The sequence below is a fragment of the Pezoporus wallicus genome, unplaced genomic scaffold (genome assembly GCF_028554395.1).
Source record: "Pezoporus wallicus isolate ANWC-B61680 ecotype Strahan unplaced genomic scaffold, APGP_CSIRO_Pwel_v1 scaffold_2584, whole genome shotgun sequence".
NCBI classification, from domain to species: Eukaryota; Metazoa; Chordata; class Aves; order Psittaciformes; family Psittacidae; genus Pezoporus; species Pezoporus wallicus.
The window spans coordinates 10,441,948-10,467,211 of NW_026642851.1; the positions used below are offsets into that span (position 1 = coordinate 10,441,948).

The following is a 25,264-nucleotide window of genomic DNA, read 5'->3' on the forward strand; positions in this document are numbered from 1 at the left end:
TTTACCTTTACAAATTCTTTTGCTATGTGACTCCGTTGTGATCAAGAGATCTGAACCTTTTTAACTTGTTGTCTAGTCTTGTGTCTTTATCGAGTTTTATTTATGTTATTGTAAACTCATACAGTTATATCCACATACCCACACCTATGATTTGCAAAAGCCAATACATTTACGTGTTTATCACACCGATTTCTTTGTTTCCTTGGTTTGGGTATCTCCATGTCTACACCCTGACTTCCTGTTGTGACAGCCAGGGCAGGGATGGCATTTACAGCATGCAGTGACCTTGCTGCCATCCTTCTGTTCTGAGGGCAGAGGCCTTTTGACAAATCACCTGTGATATTGATACTGGGAAATAAAGGGTTAACACTGTGCCTGCTTGCTTAAGCAGTTGCTATGCTGGGTGAAGCAGAACCATAGGAGTCAAAGTTGCTAGAATGGTGAAGCAGAATTGTAGGAGTTACAGCTGCTAGGCAGAATTGTAGTAGATAAGATTCATAGCTTAGTATTTAAGACATTCTTGTTCAAATAGTATCTTTGGAAAGAAAAGGAACAAAAGATAGCCAGAGTAACAAAATTTGCAAACTTGACAAGTTTCTGCTTTAAGATACATAAAACCAGCTTGTACCAAACGTGAGGTTTGGACAGGAGCCGAAACCCTATTGAGTCTGTGTGAAAGCAAGAGCTTACTCGCGGTGATTAAGAGGAACTACAAGCCTTCATCCTCACGACCCCCTAACGACCACCACCAGGAGGCACTGCGCAGGCGCACCAATGGGATGAATGCAGAAAACTAATTATAATACTAGACGGGAATAGGTTTTGCATATGTATTAGGCATGAAGCAATCTCGTGTTTAGATAATCATTGTATGTAATATAAACGAACTGAGTGGCAAAGGGGGGCGCGCATGCTTTTGGAGGAGAAACCCCCATGTGCCTCAGCGCTGAATAAAGCATACCTACTTTACAACTCTAACGAGTTGTGGAGTCAATCCGTGTATCAATAGTACAGCCTTATCAGAAGGCAGGCCTTCTGCTCTCAGCTTACACAGCTTTTCTCAGTTTACCAGATTTACTGCTCTCATTTATGCTCATGGTCATTCTTTTAACCTTTGCTTTACTGCACTTATGTTTTTGTTCATGATTCACTTACATGAACCTGAATTGTTCTCTGGCAGTCTCAGCATCAGCAAAGAGCTCTCTCTCTACAGAGTCAGTGCAGAGCCATGGGTCTCTATTTACAGAGTTGGTTAGTCTCATCAGGCCCTTGTTTTGCTTTAAAATACACAGACTCATAGACTCAGATAATGGTTTGGGTTCAAAGGGGCCTTAGAGATCATCTGGTTCCACCCTCCCTGCCATGAGCAGGGACATCTTCCACTAGGCCAAGTTGCACAAACACCCATCCAGCCTGGCTTTGAACACTGCCAGAGTTGAGGCAGTCACAGGTTCTCTGGGCAACCTGTGTCAGTGTCTCACCACCCTTACAATGAGTAATTTCTTCCTAATACCTAAATGTACTCTCTGATAGTTTAAAGCCATTATCCCTTGTCCCATCACTACTTACAATCTCACACTGCACAGGGAGGCCATGGCTGTGCTTGTGAAAAAGTGCATGCACCCCACAGATCCCAGTAATAGGTACAATTTAATGAGCAAATGTAAAAAATATATTTTAAAGTAGCTTTCTATACTGGTATAAGTACAGGTTATCACTGGCTGTATTTGTCCTTTAACTCTGTACGTTAGTTTAGCCGTATCTCCTCGGCAGCAATTTTCAGCAGAGAAGCCCAGCTTAGAGCAGAACCGACCCTTGTCCCATCACTACTTACAATCTCACACTGCACAGGGAGGCCATGGCTGTGCTTGTGAAAAAGTGCATGCACCCCACAGATCCCAGTAATAGGTACAATTTAATGAGCAAATGTAAAAAATATATTTTAAAGTAGCTTTCTATACTGGTATAAGTACAGGTTATCACTGGCTGTATTTGTCCTTTAACTCTGTACGTTAGTTTAGCCGTATCTCCTTGGCAGCAATTTTCAGCAGAGAAGCCCAGCTTAGAGCAGAACCGATTTATTGCTGCTTTTGTTGGCATCACATGCTGACATCATGTTACTTCAGTTGTGAAATTCTACCCTCGGGGCAGCATGTGTTCCGCTACAACTGAGCACATCTAAGAGATGACCTAAGACCTAAGTGTTCACTCCCTTCCCTTGAGGCAGCAGTTGCATGGAAACTTCTTCATGGGGTGGATCCAGATAAATGTTCATCACCTTTTAGTTTTATTTTTTTGTTGTTGTTGTTGGATGAGGTTTCTGCCAAATTAGCTAGCTGAGACACATCACTGTGATCACGAGAATGCTAGTGGAAAACAGAAGAGATGTGCGTGAAGGCAGGGGAAGGCAGCATTGTGGCTGCGCTGATCCAGACTGCGGTAAATCAGTGTGGGATAGCACTTTCAGTGAGAAAAGGAAGAGAGCAGTCAGATGAAAGAAAGAAAGAAAATGCTAACAAACCTCCAAAATAATTGGAGAGCACATGGAAAAAAATAGTACAAGGCATAGAAAAAGCATGATTATCAGACCAAATTCTGCCCTGTACAGATGAATGTGCCTGTAATGTCTGTTTAAATGACATTTAAACTGAATGCAAATAATAGTATTTAGGTTATTGATTCCATTTTTTTTTTCCTACACGTGGTATACTCTTAACTCCCTGAAAATATTTCCAGTGCTTAAGGATGGCATCTTCAGTACTGATTGTACGGGATGTGACCTAAATGACACATATTCTTACACCCACATGCAGCAGCTACACTGATGGTGCTGCTCCTGGTGATGCCCGGCCGAGCTGGTAGACACACAGCACTGTGCTTGCAGTGGCAGCTCCCCAGGCACGCTTTGACGTGGGCACAGTGGAGCTGCGCCCTTTCCAACCTTGGCCTGAGCAGCAGCCTGGTGTGCGGGGTCCAGAGGAGTCCCTAGGGCCCAAAGCACCTTCTCCTCTGCAGAGGTATCTGGAGGAAGGTAGCGCTGAGCACGCCCCGTGCCCAGTCCCGCTGGCTGTCCCCAGCCTGGCACCCTTCCTCGCCTTAACTAACCACCTTAGTTAAGAATGGTGAGGAGCCCAGCTCTGGCCGCCCACCGCTCGCGGGCGACAGCGGCACCCCGCGGGGCTGCCCCGGCCCCGCCGCGTCTCCCGGTCCCGGTCTGCCCGGGAGGGTGGTTTGCTCCTCACCCGCCTCCTCCTCCGGTAACTGATGGTTAGACCTTCTAAACGGCGTAACCAGGACAGCACGGGTTACTAAGCGACGGCTGCTCGCGGAGACGAAGAAAGAGACGGAGGGAGGCAGGGAGGAAGGGGCAGGGAGAGGCGGCCCGGAAGGTCTACCATTTCCAGCCCCTTCCGGGCCAGCTCTGGGCCTGTCACCGCTCGCCGTAGGGAGCAGCCATTTTACCGAGCAGTGGAAGCGCGGGGCCTTCCTGCTGGCGGCGGCGGCGGCTGCCACAGCGGCTGAGCGGCGGAGACTCACGGGCGGGCACAGTCTTTACGTCTGTGCTGGGAAGCGGAAGAGGCGCCTGTGGTCGCCGCCGCCGCCGTCTCAGCTGTGAGGATGTTTTCGTTCTCAACCGTGCAGCCTCAGGTGAGGTGGCTGGCAGAGCGTAGCGGCCGTGGTCTCGGGCCGTGGCCTTGCGCAGTTCGGCGGGCGTGGGGCTCCCTTCCCAATGGAAGCTCATTTCGCGGCCGGAGGCACTCGGAAGACCCGGGTCTGCGGCCTCGGCTTGAGCCGAGAGCCTGCTGCCACATTTTGGGAGATTTGGAGAGCGTTGAGCGGGTGTGGGGGCCGCGTAGCGAGGGGCTGCCGGCTTCGTAGGGGCTACGGTGGCCGAGGGTTCTTACCTTGTGGAAAAAAGTACGTAAATGGAGGAGAGAACGTAAAAGCTTGTCACAAATGAAATGAAGACGTGGCCTGGAGATGGCGCTTTGGCCGTGTTATTAAAGCTGAAGTTAAACTGTGCTGTTGATTGTCACGGGTGGTTGTGAAAACCAAAAGGAAACATAGGCATTGGAAGAGCTCGTGAAGGAAAAATCCCTCAATTATTTGTTATACAGAACAGTCTGGATGCAATCAGGAAGTCATCTTTTATTAGTGAGTCTGATGGGACTAGTGGGGTTTATGGACTTTGAGCTGAACCAGTGTGGTTTATGTTTTGAGCTAGGGGGATTGTATGTGATAGTCTTACTTCACAGTGGAATTCCGTTGTTCTTGCCGGATGTGGAGAATGTGTTAATTGCTTTTGTTAGCATAGTGAAATGTCAGTGTGGTTAGTGGCTGGCATGCTGCCTTTGACCTCTGCAAGCTTTATGGTTTTATCATACAAACTCCCAAGAGTTTAATTATAACTTTGGACAATTAATTCTGAGGCAGTTTTCATTTCTCACAGCACTGTCCCTCTTAATCTTCTCTCTAGTCAACACAGAGATGGAAGTTCTTGTGGAAGGATGTTCCTCTGCCATAGGCAGAGGCTCAGTCAGATATTGTGGTTGGGTGTCATTCTAGCAGCCAGAGTTGCACTCCAACTCTGTGACACGTAATAAGATTGAGGCATTTTGGGAGTGTTGGAATTATTTGTACCACTGTTGTGGTTTAAGTTGCCATAAATCAGCCACACAGTCCTCGCTCACTCCCGCCTCCTTTCCTCTTCCCGCTCCTGGAGGGATGGGGAGGAGAATCGAAAGAATGTAACTCCCACGGGTGGGTTGAGATAAGAGCAGTCCAGTAACTAAGGTATAACACAAACCACTACTGCTATCAACAATGATAATAATGATAAGGGAAATAACAAGAGAAGAGAATACAACTGCTCGCCACTCGCCAACCGATACCCAGCCCGACTGAGCAGTGAACTAGCCCTTCGGGTAACTGCCCCCAGTTCTGCATCCTGGACATGACATGCTGTGGTATGGAATACCTCTTAGTCTAGTTTGGGTCAGGTGTCCTGTCTCTGCTTCCTCCCGGCTTCTCCTTCTCCCTGGCAGAGCATGAGGCTCAGAAAGTCCTTGGTCAGAGTAAACATTACTGAGCAGCAGCTAAAAACATTGGTGTTATCAGCTCTGCTCCCAGGCCGAAAGTCAAAAACACAGCACGGCACCAGCTACTAAGAAGGAGAAAATGACTGCTACTGTTGAACCCAGGACAACCATATATTCACCATAGTCATGTGCTAGAGTAGGAGCCCTGATACATGGTGTATCTAGGCTTTTATACTCTGATTCATCAGGTGGTGTCACTGAGTGCTGCTGAACTGCAGAATTGACGGTGATGTGTGCATATGCTTTCTATAGGATAGTTTGATGCCTAGGTATGTTGCTAAAGTCGGATCCCAAGGAAGTAAACAGGAAACTTTGGGGAATATCTTGTATAATTTAGGGAAAAAGATAGATATTTCCAGTTACGAAAGTACTACTTCATACATTAACATACATACATGTTGGTAAATCCTCATGATTCTGTGCTATTCAAAAGCAGCCACTGAGATTTCTGTTCAAGGGAACAAGCTTGATGAGATCTGTTGCTTGGATATCTGTCCAGGGATAATGTAAAATTCATTATACTACAATATTTCATATTAAAAACAGAAATTAAGGCCTTCTACTAAATAGGTGGAGTACCTCATTTACTGTTCTTTTTTTTCTTCTGTTTCTTTCTGTTCATGTTTAGAGAGCATTACTTCTCTTATGTGGCTGTGCTGTGTTGTGAAGTCTTATCAGGCTGATGATCTTAGCTTTGTCTTGCAGACATCAATAATCGGGAATATTTTAAGTGAACATTTCTTCCAAAGAGAAGTGCCTAAGTGACAATAACTGTAAACAGGTTTTAATTTCAAGCCATGGGGGCTTGAAAGGCATTTCAGTAGAAGTAATTTGCTATTGTTTTCCCTCTCTCCCCATATTGATTATGTTTCCTTTTTTTGTGTTCTTTTATTGCTGTGTGAGGAAAACACAACTGTTTGGGATGTTAGCTAATTGACTTAATGGGAGCATGGTGACTAAGGGAAAAACATCCTTTCACAAGGTTTTGTTTTGTGAAGTAATTAAGTTTGTAATATTTATCAAAGACACAACAGTCTTTGTTCTGTTGCTTGGTTGCAACAGTACGTATCTAACACAGCAAACAAGTGATACATTAAAAACAAAAGGAAAAACAGAAAAATATTCTGAAGGAAGTATATACGTATGTTTGTATAGCAGTAAGAAGTTATCTTTTTTTGTAACTGAACATTGGCTTAAGTGCAAATCAAGGGCAGTCTTTGCATCTCTTAAATGTTGATGATCTATACCTACTGTTCTATTTTGAAATCTGGCAATTACTTTCTTTAAACCATGCTTATGTTTGAAAATAAGGAAATGTAGCCATTTCCCCCCCCCCCCCCCCCCCCAAGCTTTATGGTCTGCTAATCTGTCATGCATATGTAAACTTGCTTAACATCTTGTTTGGTTGCTTGTTTTTTCTTTTAGAGGTGCTATCTGACACTGTGGTGTTGAAGCTAACTTCTTGTGCTTTATTATGAAGTCCTCAGTTGGAAGGCAGTGTACAAATTGTATGGTTATAAGTCAGGGTTTGGAATGGGGGGGGGGGGGTGTGTTTAAATAGTCTAAAAAAGCTTTTAAAGCTTTTTTTTTTTTTTTTCCTAGGCTACTGTTCCTCTGAGTCACCTTATTAATGCCTTTCATTCACCAAAAAGCTCCACTACTACTACCAGCACAGCATCTGTACATCCTGTTCAGAGGGACACTTCCCCAGAGCATGATCCTCAGAAGAGTGAGGTACTAAAAACCTTTGGGAAAAGTGGTGATTTGCTTTTAACTGAACTAAATCTGAATACTATTAGCTTAAGGGAATTTAGTATTTGACTTGTTTCATAAAACAATGCAATGTAACTGAACGAAACAGAACATTAACACATAGATGTAACTTTTTGGCAGAACTTTGGTCAGTGCTTTGTCATTAAGGATTCCACAAAAATACAGTACTTCATTAGCAAGAAAAAAAACTAGTACTTGTCTTGATACTAATTTGCAAATGAGGAGGGGATTTGTTTTCAGTTTCAACTTAAGGTTTCTTTCTTTGAAGTAACAATAACACTCCTGTTAATAAACCTCTTATTATCTTTTCACTCACTGAGTTCCAGCACAGTTTGTTTCATTATTGCTTGTAAGAAAAAGGGCTGTAACGTAAAATGTGTTGAGGGTTTTTAAGATGTTAAATAGAATATTTGCATGAATTCTTATTTTTCTATGAAAATATGTTAAATTTTCATTAGGCATTTTTTGTTCTTCATGTTGAAAATCAAAATACAGAAAGTCCAAAACTGTGATTCCATTGGGGCTTTTTTAAATTTTTTATTTTTCGTGATCCCTTATTTGCTTGTGGTGATAAAAATTTATTTCAGTGGGAGATCTGGATTATTGAATAAAACTAAAAATGTGTTTCATTTATCCAGTTCTATATTTGTCTTTCTACTCAGCAAGAGTCTCCTTTAAATACAAACGGATCTTCACATTTAATATTTTTTCTCTGATTCATCATGCACCTGTTTGCTTCCTCCAAGCATGATAAAAGTATAAAAATAAGAATTAAAAAAGTCTCTCAAAGGATTTTTAAAGGAAGTTCTTAAAGCAAGTTGATTAGACTACAATAAGTATAAATAAAGGTTAAGTTCAAATGTTAAATCAGCAAGTACTGACATAGTAAATGCGGTTCTAGTATCAAATAAAGCTGACCTATTATTGTGGCAAAAACCATCATTTGAGAAAGTGAGACTTCTCTGCTGCAAAGTTAATTATGTGTTTGGAAGTAGTAACCTGTTCTGAAGGGTCACAAGAAATGCACATTTTATCTAATTTTTTTTTTTTTTTAACACCCCCCCAGCATTTCAGTACTTTCCCAGACAGCTATTAAGCTGAAGTAGGAAGGCTTGAGCTATTCCTTTAAACCAGTCAAACGTGTAAAAGTCAAATGCTGATAGGTATTTTAAAGGGTCCAAATTAATATGTGTTTCTTAAAACATACTCTTCCTGAAAAGTTTTTCTCCTATCTGTAAAATACAAGAGTGAAATTACTTTGATTGAGGTTATTTCTTTAGTAACTCAAGTGTATGTGACTTCTATCCTTTTTTTTTTTTTTAATAGTTAATTTGCTTTGTAGGAAATCCCATATCCTAGTACTTACCCTTTACCCCATAGAAACTTTTGCCTTTTATTGTGTGTCTGCATATCTTGTGGCTTTTTAAGGTTTTAACTCTGGGTAGAGTATCCAGTCTTTGTGCTGCTGCTACATCTGCACTAGCTGCAAAAAGGGTAGCAAAAAACTAATAGAAAAAAAAGAGGTTGGGGGGGATTTTGCTATTTGCTCACTTAATACAAACATAATGGGTGGCTATTGCTGTACATCGTTGCCCCTCACACTCTGTATTTGCGCTATCATTAAGAGTATAGAGAGTTAGAAGTGTTGTGTTTTTTCTGTGCTTCAATCAGGGAGCAGAATGGTGTTAAAAAGACTAAATCTGAAAGAAAACACATTGTCATAAATGTATGGTGACAGTTAACATATCAGTGTGTGCAAATGGAAAAGTTATTCTGTACTGACAGTAGCAAATATTCTTTCTTTGATTGTGTCCTTTAATTTCATTTAGAAATTTTTGTTTCAGTCTGAACTGTGAAATATAGATGCTGTATTGAGCCAAAAAGTTAACTCAGTTATTCTTAAACTTTTCCCCCTAAGGTAATCTTAAGTAAATTCTGAACATTTATTTCTGTTTTTCAGTCTGTATTTAATTTAAGAGATCTGGGATTGTCTGATCTGAAAGCGAACCATTTCAAAGAATTGGTGAGCAGGTTGCTTCCTGGCTACTGTCTAGAAAGCAAAGTCTCTTCACAGTGGCATACATCGTACATCTCTGCTGAATCCTTCTTTGAAAATAAGCATGGTATGTTTCAGGATAAAGTGCTTATGAAAACTGGAGATAAATTGTAAAGGTGAACACAGTTGTTCTTTAATGTCTTGTGCTGTAGATAACTTGAGAGTTTTAAAAAGCTCTAATAAAAATAGCATTCATGTGTTTTTGCATTGTGCACAGGTTGTCTCTAGAGTAGTGCTTTTAAATCTTGGGAATTTTGAGAAAATTCAACCTGGATTTTGGAATTGTTTCTGCAAATTCAGATTTGAATTTGGCTGCTATTAACATTGTCTGAACTCAGCTGTAGTACAAGTGCATTGTCTCCCAAGGATGACCTGTGATTTTTTTGACTAAGTAGAAGAAATGAGATTTTACTAATACACTAACATAGAGTCATAGAATCATAGAATAGTTAGGATTATAAAGGACATTAAGATCATCTGGTTCCAACCCCCTGCCATGGGCAGGGGCGCTCACACTAGACATGTCACCCAAGGCTCTGTCCAGCCTGGCTTTGACTACTGCCAGGGATGGAGCATTTACCACTTCTTTGGGCAACCTGTTCCAGTGCCTCACCTCCCTCACAGCAAAGAACTTTTTACTTATATGTAATCTGAACTTCCACTGTTTAAGTTTAAACTCATTACCCCTTGTCCTATCACTACAGTCCCTGATGAAGAGCGTAACGCAGTCATGAACATCTCCAATTTACATAAAGGTTTTTTGCTTGAAGGAACATTATACAAGGACTTTAATTAGAAAGGAATTATGGGTGGCACACTGTTGACAGTCCATGTAGAGTATTTAATTACTGAAATAAAGCGTGGTTCCTTAACAGTTAAAGATGCTTTGTTGGGATTAATCTAAAATACAAGAAGCAAGGCCATTGTAGGTGCTCAATAATGTGTTGGAAACGGAAGCATTATAGCTAACATTTGAGGTACTGCCTATATAGTATTGCAGTTGGGAGAAAAAGAAGTGTAGTATCTCAGGGCTACTATTAGAGAAGAAGTACTAAATTGCACTGTGATGTTAGATATAAAAAAATTCGGCCCAGAGGCAGTTTCCCGAATGTTAAGAAGACTTGCAAACTCTTCAGAGCTTTGCTGGATTGACCTGGAAACTTACCGGACTGGTTGTCAAAGCAAGGTTATAGGTGGAAAACTGCCACAGGCGAGGGAGATGCTAAATCTTCAAGAAGGTACTTTTGTGTAGGTGACACTGCAGGCTGTGAATGACTTACTATTGATATATGTATGTTGTGCATATACTTCTGCATGAAATCAGGAGAGTACTTCTGTTTTATTAAACTAATGTGTTCATAATCACATTATATTAAATTAGCTAATGTGCAATGGTATAGAAGATAATGGATTATAAAGTATTGTAGAATTAACAGCTAATACTTTTTTCTTCTTCCCATAGTTCTTCAGCATTTCAGTTGGTAGCTTGTAAGCTGTTATTACAATCATATAACTTCAAAAAAATATTAAGAACTTTCAGGGTTCTTTTTGCTACCCTAGATATGTCTAATTGATGTAATAACTTTCTCAGAATACATAAACCAAAAAATAAGCCTCACTCTTTTTACGATTACATTAGCTTCTGAATTACTATGATGACAGCATATGTAGGGTTGGCCTCAATTTTTTTCCCCTCCCCAGGTCTCTGATGTTTCTTAAATAATTCTCACCTGCTAAATGGGATGAGTTCTCTTAACTTTTGGTAACTGTACAACAGATAAATGACAGCCCTCTTTCGTTTCTTCTTGCTTCTGTATTGAATGAGGACCGTACAATTAAGTGGACTTGGTGTAGTTTAAAATTTTTTCATACTTTATACATAGCCTGTTTTAAAGTGCCACTGAGCAATCTGTTCTTTAAAGCCTTTGGAACTAAATGTTTGAATGTTGGTCCTTCAGCTTCATGACAGTTTAATTACAGATGCCTGAAGGGCCACAGTAAAATAGAATTAATATCCTCTGGAAGAAGAAATGTTTAGCTGTTTAATATTGTTTAGTTTTGTTTAATATTGGGTGTATTTATATTTTGCTGCATCTTTTTACAGGCTTCGTGGATGTTTTCAGTGTTTTGCGCTCATCTTGTTTGTACAGACAGCATCCTAATCCCCTCCAAAACTTCTGTTCAGATGTTCGGAGTTGGCCAGGTATGAAACAATAAACTACACTGGTTTTAATCTCTATAGTATCTTCTTATTCTGGGAAAGTATTTTTACTTTTGTCTTAGAGGCATCACTCAGGAAATACTGTAAACTTCCAGGGGGAGCTTTATATTGATGTTAACACTTTAAATAATGAAGTTATTTTTGCATTTGACTAGTATGTTTCCAGAATTAAGTTAGTAAACATTGTGTAACTATAGAATCTTGTTCAAAGGTAACGTTATCTCTGGCTCATATTCTTAAAAGATGATAATGAGCTGACTGCTTTTGAATCAATAAGTATGTTGAATCTGTTACTCATCCAGATGAACTTTCTAAGGTGCTTCATGACTAGTTTAAACTATTCCTGGATGTGTGATGGGATGGGTAGCAACAGGGCTTCATTAACAGGAACATAATCAGGAGCTCAGGGAGTTCAGCTATTGTCCTCTATTCAGTTCTTTTGATACTACATCTGGATACTGTGTCTGGTTTTGTGTCCTATGGTTGAGAGAAATGCTGACAAAATGGATCCTATCGCTCAGTGATGGGACAAAAGGAAGGGTACAGTTTTTTGAGCATTTAATGTACAGGGGAAGCTTTAACATTTTTAAAGTTAGCTGAAGAGAAGTCAAGGAATGATGTAAATGATATTTGAGCCATATTAGCTGCCCTTCTCTTGTACATCTTGATGAAGAGGCAGCAATTACAAGTAAAAGCAAAGGAAATTCTTGTTTGGAAAATTGTCACAATGAGAATGGCTAAATTCTGAAACAGGTGGCCTGGAGTGTTGAGGTTATCCTAATCCTTGGGGATTTTCAAAACTGAGCTGGACAAAGTCCAGCAGTACCTGATTGATTGTTGAAGGTAGGGCTTTGACTAGATCACTTCCAGAAGTTCCTTTTATCTGGTGTTATTCTATAACAGAAGGTGTAGTGAAAACTATATAATTCACTGGTACTAGTGATTATTTTTACATGTAGTTGTGAAAAAAGGTAAATATTCTTGGCTTTTGCTGTTTATGTGATAAAATCTCCATCACAGCTGAGCTTTTAGATAAAGTTTATCTTGGAATAGGAAACTTCATTCCCATCCTTCTGGATTAACTTCTGAATATTTCATGGTTGTCAGCCAGCCTGGATTTAATTCGGCTGTATGCCTTTTCTGTTCCCCGAGATGGTGATGGGGTTAGGCAGTTACCTGTAATTCACTGCATGAACTCCTGATTCTTTTAACAGAGAAATATATTGGGAAAATACAGTGAAACAGTCAGTAGTTTGCTTGTGAGTTCAGGTTACAGACATGGTTCACAGTTACTTAACTGTACATTTACAATACTGAAATTTATTGGTTTATTTATCCAGTTATTACTATTAAATACAGAGGTGTCTTTCATACAGTTTGCTGTTCTTGCTTTTTTGGTCAGGCATCTTAAACATATTGCTGTTTGCAGTTCTTTTAACTTTTTACTACGGATATATTGGGAAGATTATATTCGGTTCAATCACAATAGTATTTTTCATGTAATAGTGTCTGAAATTTCTTAGGCCTTTGTTTAGCGGTAGTTGTGGATAATTTTTAACTTTTTTTGATTATTACTACTTTAAGTTTACATACAAACACGGAACTTTAAGACTTTGAGATCAAGAGCAAGGCGCCTGCAGTCAACATCTGAACAATTCACAGAAACAAAAAGTTCACTTTCTTCAATTCTGAAGGTAAATACAAATAACGTTATGAAGTTGGTTTGGGGTTATTCAGGCCATCTGTTTCTCTTGAATGAACCTTCACAATTTACCAAGGGTGTTTTGTTTTACTTGTGTGAAAAAATTTCCTAATTCTGAAACTTGAGCTAGTGGCAGCATAGTGTTTTTTTCTTACTAATACGTAGATTTGCTTCATATATCACCACTCTAAAGATTATTTGAATTTTTTTAGGAGAGTAGTTTCAGTAGGTTTCAGTTTTAAATTCTAGAAATAAAATTCTTTGTGTTCTGTTTTTGTAGCTTTAAAAAATAGCTTGGAATGAAACTGTTTAAACAAATACAGTTAGTTTAACATACAAGAATGTGCATTTTTTAAGCAGTTCAACATGTGATTGATGTTTTCAGAATAGAAAATATCATTACTTGTCGCTAGTATATTTTTAAGATACAAAAATTTGAAATTCGGTGGGTTTATAAGTTACAAACTCACTTACATACTTTTAATTTGGCAGATGACTTCAGGCTTGGAGTAGCAAAGGACTTAATAAACCAAGTTAACTGAAATAATCTTTGCTCCTGATTGGTTGTACAGAAGTCAGGCTAGTTAAAGCATTTGATCTTACTTTTGTGTGTAAATTAGCTTTGAACTCTTCTTTCTTCTAGGCATATGTATGTTATGTCATCTGTGGTCTAGGTATACTGTGGGTGAAGATAAAGCAGAGCTAGCTCCATTCAGTACTAGTCTTAAATTTGTTAGGGTATATGAGATGTATTAGGCTCTGTCAGAGCTGTACTTGCAAAGATATGTTTTAAGTTGATTTAATGAAGCAAAAAGCTTAAGCTAATAACTCCCACTGTATCCCATGTACAAAGCTAGCTGTGTACATATCTGCCTTTGGCTGTGTTTTCTATTTGAAACTGGGCTCTGACCAGGAGGGCTCGGACCTGTTCAGGGGTGTCCCTGTGGGAGCCATTGTGATTCCACACTCAAACTAGGGCCCTGTGTCATCTAACTAACCCCATAGCACATGAATTATGTGCCTTTTTTTTTTTTTTTTTTCACCCATGCTAACATGGTAGCAAATTAACTATGTAGCAAAACTCAGTGCATGCTAACGTGGAAAATATTTCAGGGCTTTATCCTGAGAAAGCGCAGGATTGATGTTGAAAATTTGGATGCACTAATGAAAACAAAAAACATCCCAGAGGCACACCAGGATGCTTTTAAAACTGGTTTTGCAGAAGGCTTTTTGAAAGCACAGGTATTCCTGCAAAAAACACTTGGTAAGTTGTTTTAGTTCATGTATTTTGTCTTTGCATTCAGAAAGTAGCTTATTTCAGCCCATATTAAAACTTTATTTTATTATCTTTTACAGATTCCTTGAGAAGATCACGTTTGCTTTCTTTCTTTCTTTTTGTTCTTTGTTTTTACCTTGCTATATATTCATCATTTTTACCTGGGAAAGGTTCCTTTTCTGATGCTGGTTAGTTAACTTTTTTTCCTGCATTGTTTCTGTTGTGTTGTTACTTCCGGCAGGTTTAGCACAAATTAAATGTGTTTTGATTATGATAGTTTTAGGATGACAGGGAAGAGGTGTTTGCTGCTTTTGTGTACAGCCTTTCAGACAATGGTGTACCAAAACGTTTATGGAGACAAAAAGTTGTCTCTTGGTATAATTTTTTCAGTTTCTTTGGTGAAACAATTACATGGAACCAGACGGAGAAGTTGTCAGACTGTTCACGAGTTATGTGTTTGTCTTTGAATTTAGATGATGTGTTATCTAAGTCAGCAGTTTGGTTTTTGTTTGTAATCACAGCTTAGTTTACAGCAACTAGGTAATTGCAGGCCAAATTGTCATCTTAGAAACCCGTTGGGAATAGTGGAATGATCAAACGCTGAGCTAACATAAATAGAGAATTTCAACTTCATGCTAAATTAGAGCTTGGGTCTCAAGAAAGGTTATGTGCAGAAACACTGAGGGAAAGCTTCTGGCTTTCTGTACTACAGATGACTAATGACATCTTTACTGTGAGAGTGACAGATCACTGGAACAGGTTGCCCAGGGGGGTTGTGGAGTCTCCTACGTTGGAGATATTCAAGGCCCGCCTGGACACTTGTCAAGGTCCTGTGTGATGTACTCTAGGTTACCCTGCTCTTGCAGGAGGGTTGGACTAGATGATCTTTTGAGGTCCCTTCCAACCCTTAGGATTCTGTGATTCTGACATCACCAAATAACTTACAGATATTTTTTCCTTTCTTTGTTTAAATAAAACTTAATTCTTGCTGGGCACTTGTAAATGGAAACATGCCCTGTTAAAAGGGCAGGTGTAAAATTAGTGGCTTAATGGTGATATGCATTCAAGTGCAAATTTCATTGTGGAATAAAGTGACTTTGGGTAAATTTTTTGTTCATCATCTGCTGTTTGCTATCAGTACGCTTTCGAACATCGAGTATCTTTGATGCTGCAGTTGATCCAATCCAGTTGAAAAATGTCACCTTCGAACATGTAAAAGGGGTAAGTTCCGAAGTAAAGTCTGAGTTTCTGCTTAACTAATCATTGTCAGCCTGAAGAATGTTTACTCTGTCCATGAAACTTTGTGTGAGCAGAAGCCTGGTATATATTGACCACCTAAGATGAAGGAGGGTTTTAACCATTCTTGTTCTATCTGGTATCTTTGTGGCATTTTATACCTTATAAAAAGTGCATTCCTGACTTGCTGAATTGCAATTTTAAAGGTTAGAATAGCAAAAGCCAGGCCATAAGTATCCATGTTAATCTGTTTTTTGCAAAAGTTGACCAGTACAAGAAGGTGGTAATGCCATTTGATCATTTCTTTCTTAGTACCATCTCTGTCAGATTTCTGATGTTAGGACAGGAGATACAGAGATTCCCAGAAAAAAGTGGCCACGTCGCTGCTGATGGGATAGCTTTATTGTTTCTATTCAGCTGTTCTTTGGCTGTCAGTGGCCAAATGAGGACCCCCCCCTCTCCTTTCCCTTGGCAAATAGACTTAATCTCTTTTTAACTAATTGGACTAATCTTGATGTAGTAGTTTTGATTCTGTATTGTCGGTCAGATCAGGTCTTGAACCGTTTGGTTATTCTTTCAGTATTAACAACTTTAGTATTTATTGATTCCTATGAACAGTTCTAGGAATAGATTGAATTAAATTCATGAACATTTGGTATCCACAGAAATTCTGTGGTACACTTTTTTCTCCTCTTTCTGATGTGTATTTTTGATCAATACTCAGAGACTTAGTCTCTAATACAAAACTTGCCTACAAAACGCATTGTAGAAATGCTTGGTTATATTTTGTGGCATGCTTTTTATGTGTAGGTTGAGGAAGCTAAACAGGAGTTGCAAGAAGTTGTGGAATTCTTGAAAAACCCACATAAATTTACTGTACTGGGAGGTAAACTTCCAAAAGGTAAGAATTCATTCTCAGCAGAAGTAAAATTCATATGTCACTTTGGCTGTCTTTGTAGCTTTGTTCTGTACTGAAGGACTGATTTACAGCCTAACTTTTGAATGTTTTTTCCTTTAGTTAGGGAATCAGAAAAGTATATAACAAAATGAGCCTAAATACTACTGTTTTATTTAGCTTGGATCTGGAAAAATGCTGAAATAATATTAGACATGGGTAGTGGATTTCCTTGTTTGTTTAAAATACTTGAGGAACAAATGAATCCTCAAAGAGTTGTGAAAGCTTATTTATTAATAGATACAGAAGCCTGAAGTATTCTCTTTGATAGCCTTACAAGTCTGTTGTTTGAATATGGATCATCATCTATCTAGATTTGTTATAGGAAGATTCTTCAGGTGGCAAGTGATGAGCAGTACCTGAAAAGGGATGCTTATGAAGTCAAGTGTAAATTATTTCCCCTAATGCATGGAAGAAACAGTACCTGTGTAATAAGACTGTGTGGGTTTGGTGGTTTTGTTATTTGGGGTTTTGTTTGTCTTTTCAGGTATTCTGTTAGTTGGACCGCCTGGTACGGGTAAAACTCTTCTTGCACGGGCTGTAGCTGGTGAGGCTGATGTTCCCTTTTATTATGCATCTGGATCAGAGTTTGATGAGATGTTTGTTGGTGTAGGAGCTAGTCGCATCCGAAGCCTATTCAGTAAGTTAAATATTCTGTGGTTTTGAAGTGTTTTCATATGTGAGATTAAGCGTTCCTTGTTGATTAGGTACAGTTCTGGTTACTGGACAGTAAGATATGAGGCTAATAAAACAGTAATTGTGGAGGTAGATCTCAGAATTCTGTGAGCATGAGTTAACTGTAAAATCTTGCCCGTCAGGCAAAATTACAGAAGAATTACAACTGATGTTAGAGCACTCCTAGAGAGAAGTAATTTAATTAGAAATGCAGTGTCCTGTAAAATAAATGGAATAATTTATGTTGTAATTTACTTACTGTCATATGTAAATTATTGTAAATTTGAATTTAATTGTAAATTTAAGATAAAAACCTTAACCTTCTCGGTTACTTCCCTCATATTTTAATTTTTATTTTTATTTTTTTTTAAATCTGTATGGGAACTTTACAGCATCACAGTGTAGCACTGGGCTAAGATGTCCTTTCTCACACCCATCAGGTGGGCCCAGAGTAAGAAGGACATTATAAACTTCTCAAATTAACCTTAACAGAAGAGGCTTTCTGTTTGAAGTATGCACATAAATATTGGGGAGGGGGGGAATCCAATTTTCTCTTAAATGGAAGATTGATGCTGTCAGGCATATACAATGTAGGAAACTAGTTGGCATTTGTAGAAGAAATGCGATTTGCTTCACGTGCAAGGGGATGCAAACTGTAACGTGTTGTACCTTTAAGTGTGCATTACTTTCTGTTGACTACAGAGGTTCAGATGACTGACTTGTACGTTAATATTTTACAGATATGTCTGGCAGGGTGACATGAGTTGCATCCTGGTATGCATATATCTGTCATTGATCTTAAAGTTTATTATTGCATTTTTTTATTTTATATTTTTAATACCATCACATTTCATGTTATTTTTATTTAATACCTCTGCTGTCTACCACCCAAGCCTATGAAATACGCTGCTGTAGGGAGTGGATGCAAAATACAATAAATTTTTGTACCTATTTTAGTAGTAATGCCTTGTAGCATGGTAACAATAAGCTGATGTAGAGATAAGGAACCTTGCCTCTCTTTGCATCACTTCGTTTGAGAAATAGATTGAATATTTTTTAAGGCTAAAATCAGGACAGTTCTGGTGATAATCAAATAGAACTTTTTATAATCCAAGAGTAATAGAAATAGTAGAATCTTAAGTCCTATGATACACTCTTTGTGTGGTTGAATTGTCCTTCTGTTTTTCTTCTGTCAGGGGAAGCAAAAGCAAATGCACCATGTGTTATATTTATTGATGAGTTGGACTCTGTTGGTGGGAAGAGAATTGAATCTCCAATGCATCCCTATTCAAGACAGACCATTAATCAACTTCTTGCTGAAATGGATGGGTAAATATAGGGATTCTGAGGGCACAGAAGGTCCTTGACTGACTATTTTGAATATTAGGGTGAATTTTTCTTCCTTTTGTAATTTTTTTTTTTTAATGCTTTAAAGAATAGAAATTAAAGATGCTTTTATGACCGCTTTCTAGTACTGCCAACAGTAGCATAATGGCCTTACTGTAAAGCATATGGAAGCTTTGGAGTTGTAGTAGCACAATAACTGCAATTATTTTTATAATTGCTCATTTTTTTTAGGCTACCTACATATCTAAAGGAAGAAGTTCAGCTCAGATCCAGACATGTTTTTAACCAGTTGCTGGGCTGAACATGGTCATGCTTGGATGTCATATTGTTTGATAGCATGATTTTGACTGGCTAGTTGAGGTCATCCAAAATAATCATAGAATCATAGAATAGTTACAATTGGAAAGGACCTTAAGATCATCTAGTTCCAACGCCCCTGCCATGGGCAGGAACACCTCCCACTAAACCATGCCACCCAAGGCTCTGTCCAACCTGGACTTGAACACCACCAGGGATGGAGCATTCACAACTTCCTTGGGCAACCCATTCCAGTGCCTCACCACACTAACAGTAAAAAATTTCTTCCTTATATATAATCTAAACTTGCCCTGTTGAAGTTTGAACCCGTTACCCCTTGTCCTATCACTACAGTCCCTAATGAAGAGTCCCTCCCCAGCATCCTTATAGGCCCCCTTCAGGTACTAGAAGGCTGCTATGAGGTCTCCATGCAGCCTTCTCTTCTCCAGGCTAAACAGCCCCAACTTTTCTCAGCCCGTCTTCATATGGGAGGTGCTCCAGTCCCCTGATCATCCTCGTGGCCCTTCTCTGGGCTTGTTCCAACAGTTCCATGTCCTTCTTAGGTTGAGGACGCCAGAACTGCACACAAGACTCCAAGTGAGGTCTCATGAGAGCAGAGTAGAGGGGCAGGATCACCTCCTTCGACCTGCTGGTCATGCTCCTTTTGATGCAGCCCAGGATACAGTTGGCTTTCTGGGCTGCGAGCACACACTGAAGCCAGCTCATGTTCAGTTTCCCATCGACCAGCACCCCCAAGTCCTTCTCTGCAGGGCTGCTCTGAATCTCTTCTCTGGATAAGTTATTGACAAAAAAAGGTGTAAATTCTGTCTCCAAAACAAAAAAGTTCTTACCTTTTTTTTTTCCCCATGCAGCTTTAAACCTAATGAAGGTGTTGTTATCATTGGTGCAACAAACTTCCCTGAAGCATTAGATAAGTGAGTATAATGAATTGATCATTTTTACACAGTATGTATTCAAAAATCAAAGAAACAAACAAACCCCCAAAACACTGCAACTTCAAAATTGTGTATGATAATCAGATTAGGATTTGGGTTGGAAGGGACCTTAAAGACCATCCTAGTTCCAACTCCCCTGCCATAGGCAGGGATGCCTTCCAGTAGACTTGGTTGCTCAGTGCCCCATCCAGCCTTGAATACTGCCAGGGATGGAGCAGCCGCCATCTGGGCTCTGCTCTGGGCAGCCTGCTCCAGTGTCCCGTGGCTGATTCCACCCCCCCCCCCCTGAAAAATGATGTGTTTTGACCAGTTTGGGGTATTTAAAAGGTTGTTTAGTTAAATATGAAGAAATAAGTAGCATGTTTCTAAGCACCCAAAATTTCTGGAAGCTTTTCTGCTTAAGTTGATCAGCTCCATTCCTTCTTCACAATGCAGACTTTTCAAACCCAAAACGCCCTTTAGAATGGGTTGGTACTATACATCTTTCATCTGTCTTTTTACAAAAAGTTAAGAAAAATGTATTTTTTGCATTTGTGCACCAGACATAGTCTGTGTAGATGTCTTCAGAAATACCAGATGGATTTTTGTTCCTTAAATATGTTAGTAACACTCTACTGCAGCATTTTTAAGTAAGTGTGTTAAATTGTCTTTTCCCTTAGTGCTTTAATACGTCCTGGTCGCTTTGATATGCAAGTTACTGTTCCCAAGCCTGATGTAAGAGGTCGTACAGAAATTCTGAAGTGGTACCTTAATAAAATAAAGTATGATCCATGTAAGTAAGTACTTTACTGTAACACCTTATGTAACAGTTGTTATACTAAATCAGCCCACTCATGTATTAGTCCTTATTCCACTGGCAATTGTGGCTTTACTGTGTGTCTCAAGAATACAAAAATTGCCTGGTATGTAGTGTTGCAAGTTTGTTGAGGCAGTATTTCTTTCTAGTCTCCAGCAGTTTACTGTGTTTTAAGAATTAGACTTCAGCTCTTCTAAAGCTGAACATTTTTTATTTAACTCATTATTTTTAATAGAACATGAATTTTGTTTAAAATTTGATAATTTCTTGATATACCTTCACGATAAAAACTTTTTCAGGAGGAGCATGGACCCTATGACAAGTTTGTTTTTCTCCACAGCTGTAGATCCGGAAATAATTGCACGAGGCACAGTGGGATTTTCTGGAGCAGAGCTTGAAAATCTTGTAAATCAAGCTGCCTTAAAGGCAGCTGTTGATGGAAAAGATATGGTAACCATGAAAGAACTAGAATTCTCCAAGGACAAAATTCTAATGGGTAGGACTTTATACAAAAGACACATATATGTTACACTACACAGGGTTTTTCTTGTGTGGTTAAGACTTTTGCAGACAAAGAGTTTTTATGCTGTTGTCTTCTGATTTGTTAGGGGTGGTTTTGTTATTTGTTTTTTTTTTTAATTTGGTGTTCTGTTTGGGTTTTTTTCTTTTTTTTTAAACAAATAAGTCTTCTGGTAACTAATTCTGAATAGAACCTTTTGAGACCAGAGAGTAGTATGTAAAATCTAATACAGAATTCATTCTTTAAGACTTCGTGGGTTTTTTTTGTTTGTTTTTTTAATCAGAATTGCTGCATGTTGTACTTCATAGTGGAAGACACAGGCTTAATTTCTTACCCTTCCCCTACTTACTCCTAAAGGGGAGAATAAATGACCAGAAACCTGGAACTTCTGTTTTACTAGCTTGTCACATGATAACACAGAACTAAAACATCTGAGGCTTACGCACTAAAAATCTGGTCTGTTCATACTGGAGAGAAGAAATGGATTTTTCTCAGATACTTAAACTGCATTTTAAACCTTTTCCTTTAAAAGCAGCTTCTTTCTAGGGTGTATTTTAGACATTAAAATCCTACTCATAAACATTTGCAGTTAATGAGTGTTAATTTTGCTTGCATGCTGTTCCTCAGCTGCTTCGTGCTCTGTTTGAGTGTATGTAATGTGAGTGTATGCAATGTGTGGACTGTGGTGGGTACCTGTAAAAGAGAAGTTTATTTATGTTCCTCTTTTTAAGGACCTGAACGTAGAAGTGTAGAAATTGATGAGAAAAACAGAACTATCACTGCTTACCATGAATCTGGACATGCTATCATTGCATATTACACCAAAGATGCAATGCCGATCAACAAGGCTACAATCATGACGCGAGGAACAACACTTGGACATGTGACTATTTTATGTTGCTTTGATATTGGTGAAGAATTTGCCAACAATATTTGTTGTAATTATGTTAATGCAGGCTGTAGTAACAGTCTCTTGGAAAACTTTCTGGTCATGTTTTCTGTGTGATGGAGAAAGCTTTCTTTCTCCATTTCTAAATAGCCTGTGCTGCTATGATAGTACATATATACAAGGAAAGAAATAAAAGTGTGTCTGATTCTGCTGCAGTTCAGATAGCTCCCAACAGCAAAACTTTGAAGAATATCTAAAGAACTGGAAGGTAGAAGCATTGCTCAAATGTGCTTTTAACACAGACATCCTGTATCAAGTTCTTCTTTGCCCAGTGTGACTTTTTCTAAATCTAGCTGGTTACCTACCTTGTTTCTACTGTTTCTAGCATAGATATCCTTAAGTTTTTCTATTCCGCCTTCAGCTGCCAAGCATTTGAACAGAAAAATACCTCTAATGTCTGTTTCTGTTGGACTTTATTGAAGGTAATGTTAATAAAGTTCAGTTAAAGAAAGCCATTGGCCTGAATACTCCAGGCAAGTGCATTTGTGCTCAATACAAGTGTAGGGAGTAAGGAGAAATTAATAGAATAGGTTGTTTTGTTTCTTCTGGTTGTAGGTTTAAGTTGCTTAAGTGGTGCTTGTGGCTTGTAGGAGGCTATTTCAGCTGGTAGACTAAGCGCCTCCAAGCAAACCTGATGCGTGTCCAGATTAGGAGCAGGCCCAGAGCATTCAGACTGTTGCATGAAAGCCTTTATATCTGTTTTTGGATATAAACAAGAATGTTTTTCAGGTTATTTCAGTATTTCTTCCATTTGTTGTTACCTGACCACAGTTCTGAATCTTACAGGTGTCTTTGCTCCCAGAAAATGACAGATGGAGTGAAACTAGATCCCAGCTGCTTGCACAGATGGATGTCTGTATGGGAGGAAGAGTAGCAGAAGAACTCATATTTGGAAGTGATCACATCACAACAGGTCAGCTGATTGGTAGTTAAAAGTGTTTGTGATCAAAGCTGTGGACTGGCATGTTTAACTTGCTTTCAGTAACATAACTTACCTCTGTTCTCTATCTAGGTGCTTCCAGTGATTTTGACAATGCTACCAAAATTGCCAGACTGATGGTGACTAGATTTGGAATGAGCGAGAAGGTAGTATCAGCAATCCTTAAATATTTGTTTGATACAAATGAATGTTCTGTAACTGAATGTCAGTTTGTCAGTGATCAGAGACACTAGGTAGTTCTGGCTGTCCCTGCTATAGAGAGCTCAAGTAGAAAACCTTTGACAGTTTAAAAATCACCCTGCAAGATCTTCACCTCAGAATTTCCTTGGAAGTTACTAATGTCTGCAGAAAATGCTTACAATAAAATTAAATCTCTTTTGGAATAGAGGATTATCTTGGGGGTTGGGACACCAATGATGGGTTTTCTAGATTTCTAAAAGAATCTTACTTAGTCATCTTTATTACCCACCCAAATGTTAATAGTTTAGGATTTTGTTTTGTTTTTTTTTTTTAATAAGAAAATGCTTAATCAGGTTCTGTATTGTGACCTGTTGAAATAGAACTCTGCACTGACTATGTAGTTGATGAATAGGCTTCTTGTTTTGCTTCTGTTACAAGCACTTCAACAAGCGTACAACTGACTTAGCACATAGAAACAATAGGTGATGAAGCTCTAGCAGTGTTTTATGTGTGTTACTGCAACAGTGGCAAGATAAAGGTATTTGTTGTTGTTGTTTAGCTTGGTGTTATGACCTATACTGATGCGGGGAAAGTTAGCCCTGAAACTCAATCTGCAATTGAACAGGAAGTAAGAACACTTCTACGGGTAAGGTTCTCTCCTCCTCCACTCTGATACATTCATTTGGTAAATGTGTATTGGTGAAAATAGGTGGATGAAAGCATTCACACCTACTTAATGTAGGTGCAAGTTTAAATCCCTGCATATGAAAACTTCTTGGTTATTGTCATGGACAAGTGATGAGAAACAAGCTGATGGTGTTGTGTTCTTTAATATGCTCTTGAAGACTTCCTCTTATGTTTGGTCAGGATTTGTATTTTTCCTATTCAGTTCATAGGAAAAAAAAATACAGCCATAAAATATTTTAGAACAGGTGAGAATGTTTTTTGTTACTTCCACATTTCATAACTTGCAGCTAGATGGTTTGGTATAGAATCACAGGAGTGGCCATACTGGATCAGAGAGTTGCCTTTTCCAATAGCCTGTTCCTTGCAGTGGTCAGTACCAGCTGCTTGGGGAAGTTTGTAACATCAATAACCACAGAACTTCCAGATGGCTGTTCTGGTAATCTGAGCTGGTACAGGCAGGAGAACTGTTTCTTCATAACATTTAAATTAGTAACACCTTTTTGCTGTAGCTGTTTTTGAGCTGACTTGGTCACTTAAGAACCATCTATGTAGAACTAGAAGTTAAAGTTGAAGCTGGCAGTACTGGCAGCATGCATCCCCTTGCAGCAACTAGTAACTTGTTGGGTATCTTCCATCTTTCTAAAAGCACATATTAATACTTTGAGCGTTTCATAAACTTAAAAATTAGAGTCTTTGAGGAACATGCCTTGAATAACACTGCTTATAATGTAAAATCAAATACATCAATTGGCAAGTTTTGAAATCTAGTAAGTCTTTTCTAAGTCATACGTACTAAGATTTTTCTCAGGATTTTCTTTTTAGTCCCTACCTCTGCAAAATGCAAAGGTGGCACCAAGTGTGGTGTTGTTTTTTATTTGTTGTTTGGGTTTTTTGATTTATGCCAGCTAGATTTTAAATCTTTGAGAGAAGAGCTGTGCTAGATATGAATGTATGCACTTCAGATGCTTGCTTCAAGCTGGAAATGATGTTTAAAGTGAAATCTTGCAGTTCTTTTTGTTCTAAACTCATAATCTCCTTCCACCTTTTTTTTGCCTCCCCTAATACTAGGACTCATATGAGCGAGCAAAGAACATCCTGAAGACCCATGCAAAAGAACACAAGAATTTAGCAGAAGCTTTATTGAAATATGAGACTTTGGATGCCAAAGAAATCCAAATTGTTCTAGAGGGAAAAAAACTAGAAGTAAGATGATAACTTCTGGGATGCTGGTAATTTGAAGAATGTACATCTAGCAGTGCAGTAGTCTTACGCAGCATAGAGCCTTTTTTTCCCTTCCTGATGTGTATGGCATTAGCGACTTTTTAATATTCTGTCTCTTGTGAGCTTCTGTTACTCATCTGTTTGTTGTGTCTCATCAAAATAAGGCACACAAAATAAAGCAAGTTTCTCATCCTCTGGTCCTGCTACTCTTCCCACAATAAGTTATTCAGGAGGATAAAACTCAGGGTTGAATTCAGTGTTCTGGTTCAGTCAAATGTGTTGAAGCTGAGAATAAAAACATGCAGATACACTGGTGTGTTTTGGCAGAGCTGCTTGGGTTATGCTGCTGCGTGTGTGTTTGAAGTGATACCCCACAAT

The 25,264-nt window shown here is 38.9% G+C and overlaps 1 protein-coding gene across 1 annotated transcript; it reads left to right on the top strand.

The window, feature by feature from the left end:
* The first annotated feature begins 3,446 nt into the window (after positions 1-3,446).
* YME1L1 (YME1 like 1 ATPase) lies at positions 3,447-25,196 on the top strand. The gene is made up of 19 exons (XM_057432499.1): positions 3,447-3,648; positions 6,702-6,833; positions 8,833-8,995; positions 11,033-11,131; positions 12,734-12,843; positions 13,965-14,115; positions 14,208-14,315; positions 15,266-15,348; positions 16,174-16,264; positions 16,806-16,958; positions 18,190-18,322; positions 19,510-19,572; positions 20,253-20,365; positions 20,730-20,885; positions 21,641-21,792; positions 22,645-22,771; positions 22,871-22,944; positions 23,538-23,624; positions 24,734-25,196. Exons 1-19 carry the CDS (start codon positions 3,619-3,621, stop codon positions 24,875-24,877), a joined length of 2,169 nt encoding a protein of 722 aa, XP_057288482.1. The 5' UTR covers positions 3,447-3,618; the 3' UTR covers positions 24,878-25,196.
* The last annotated feature ends 68 nt before the right edge of the window (positions 25,197-25,264 follow it).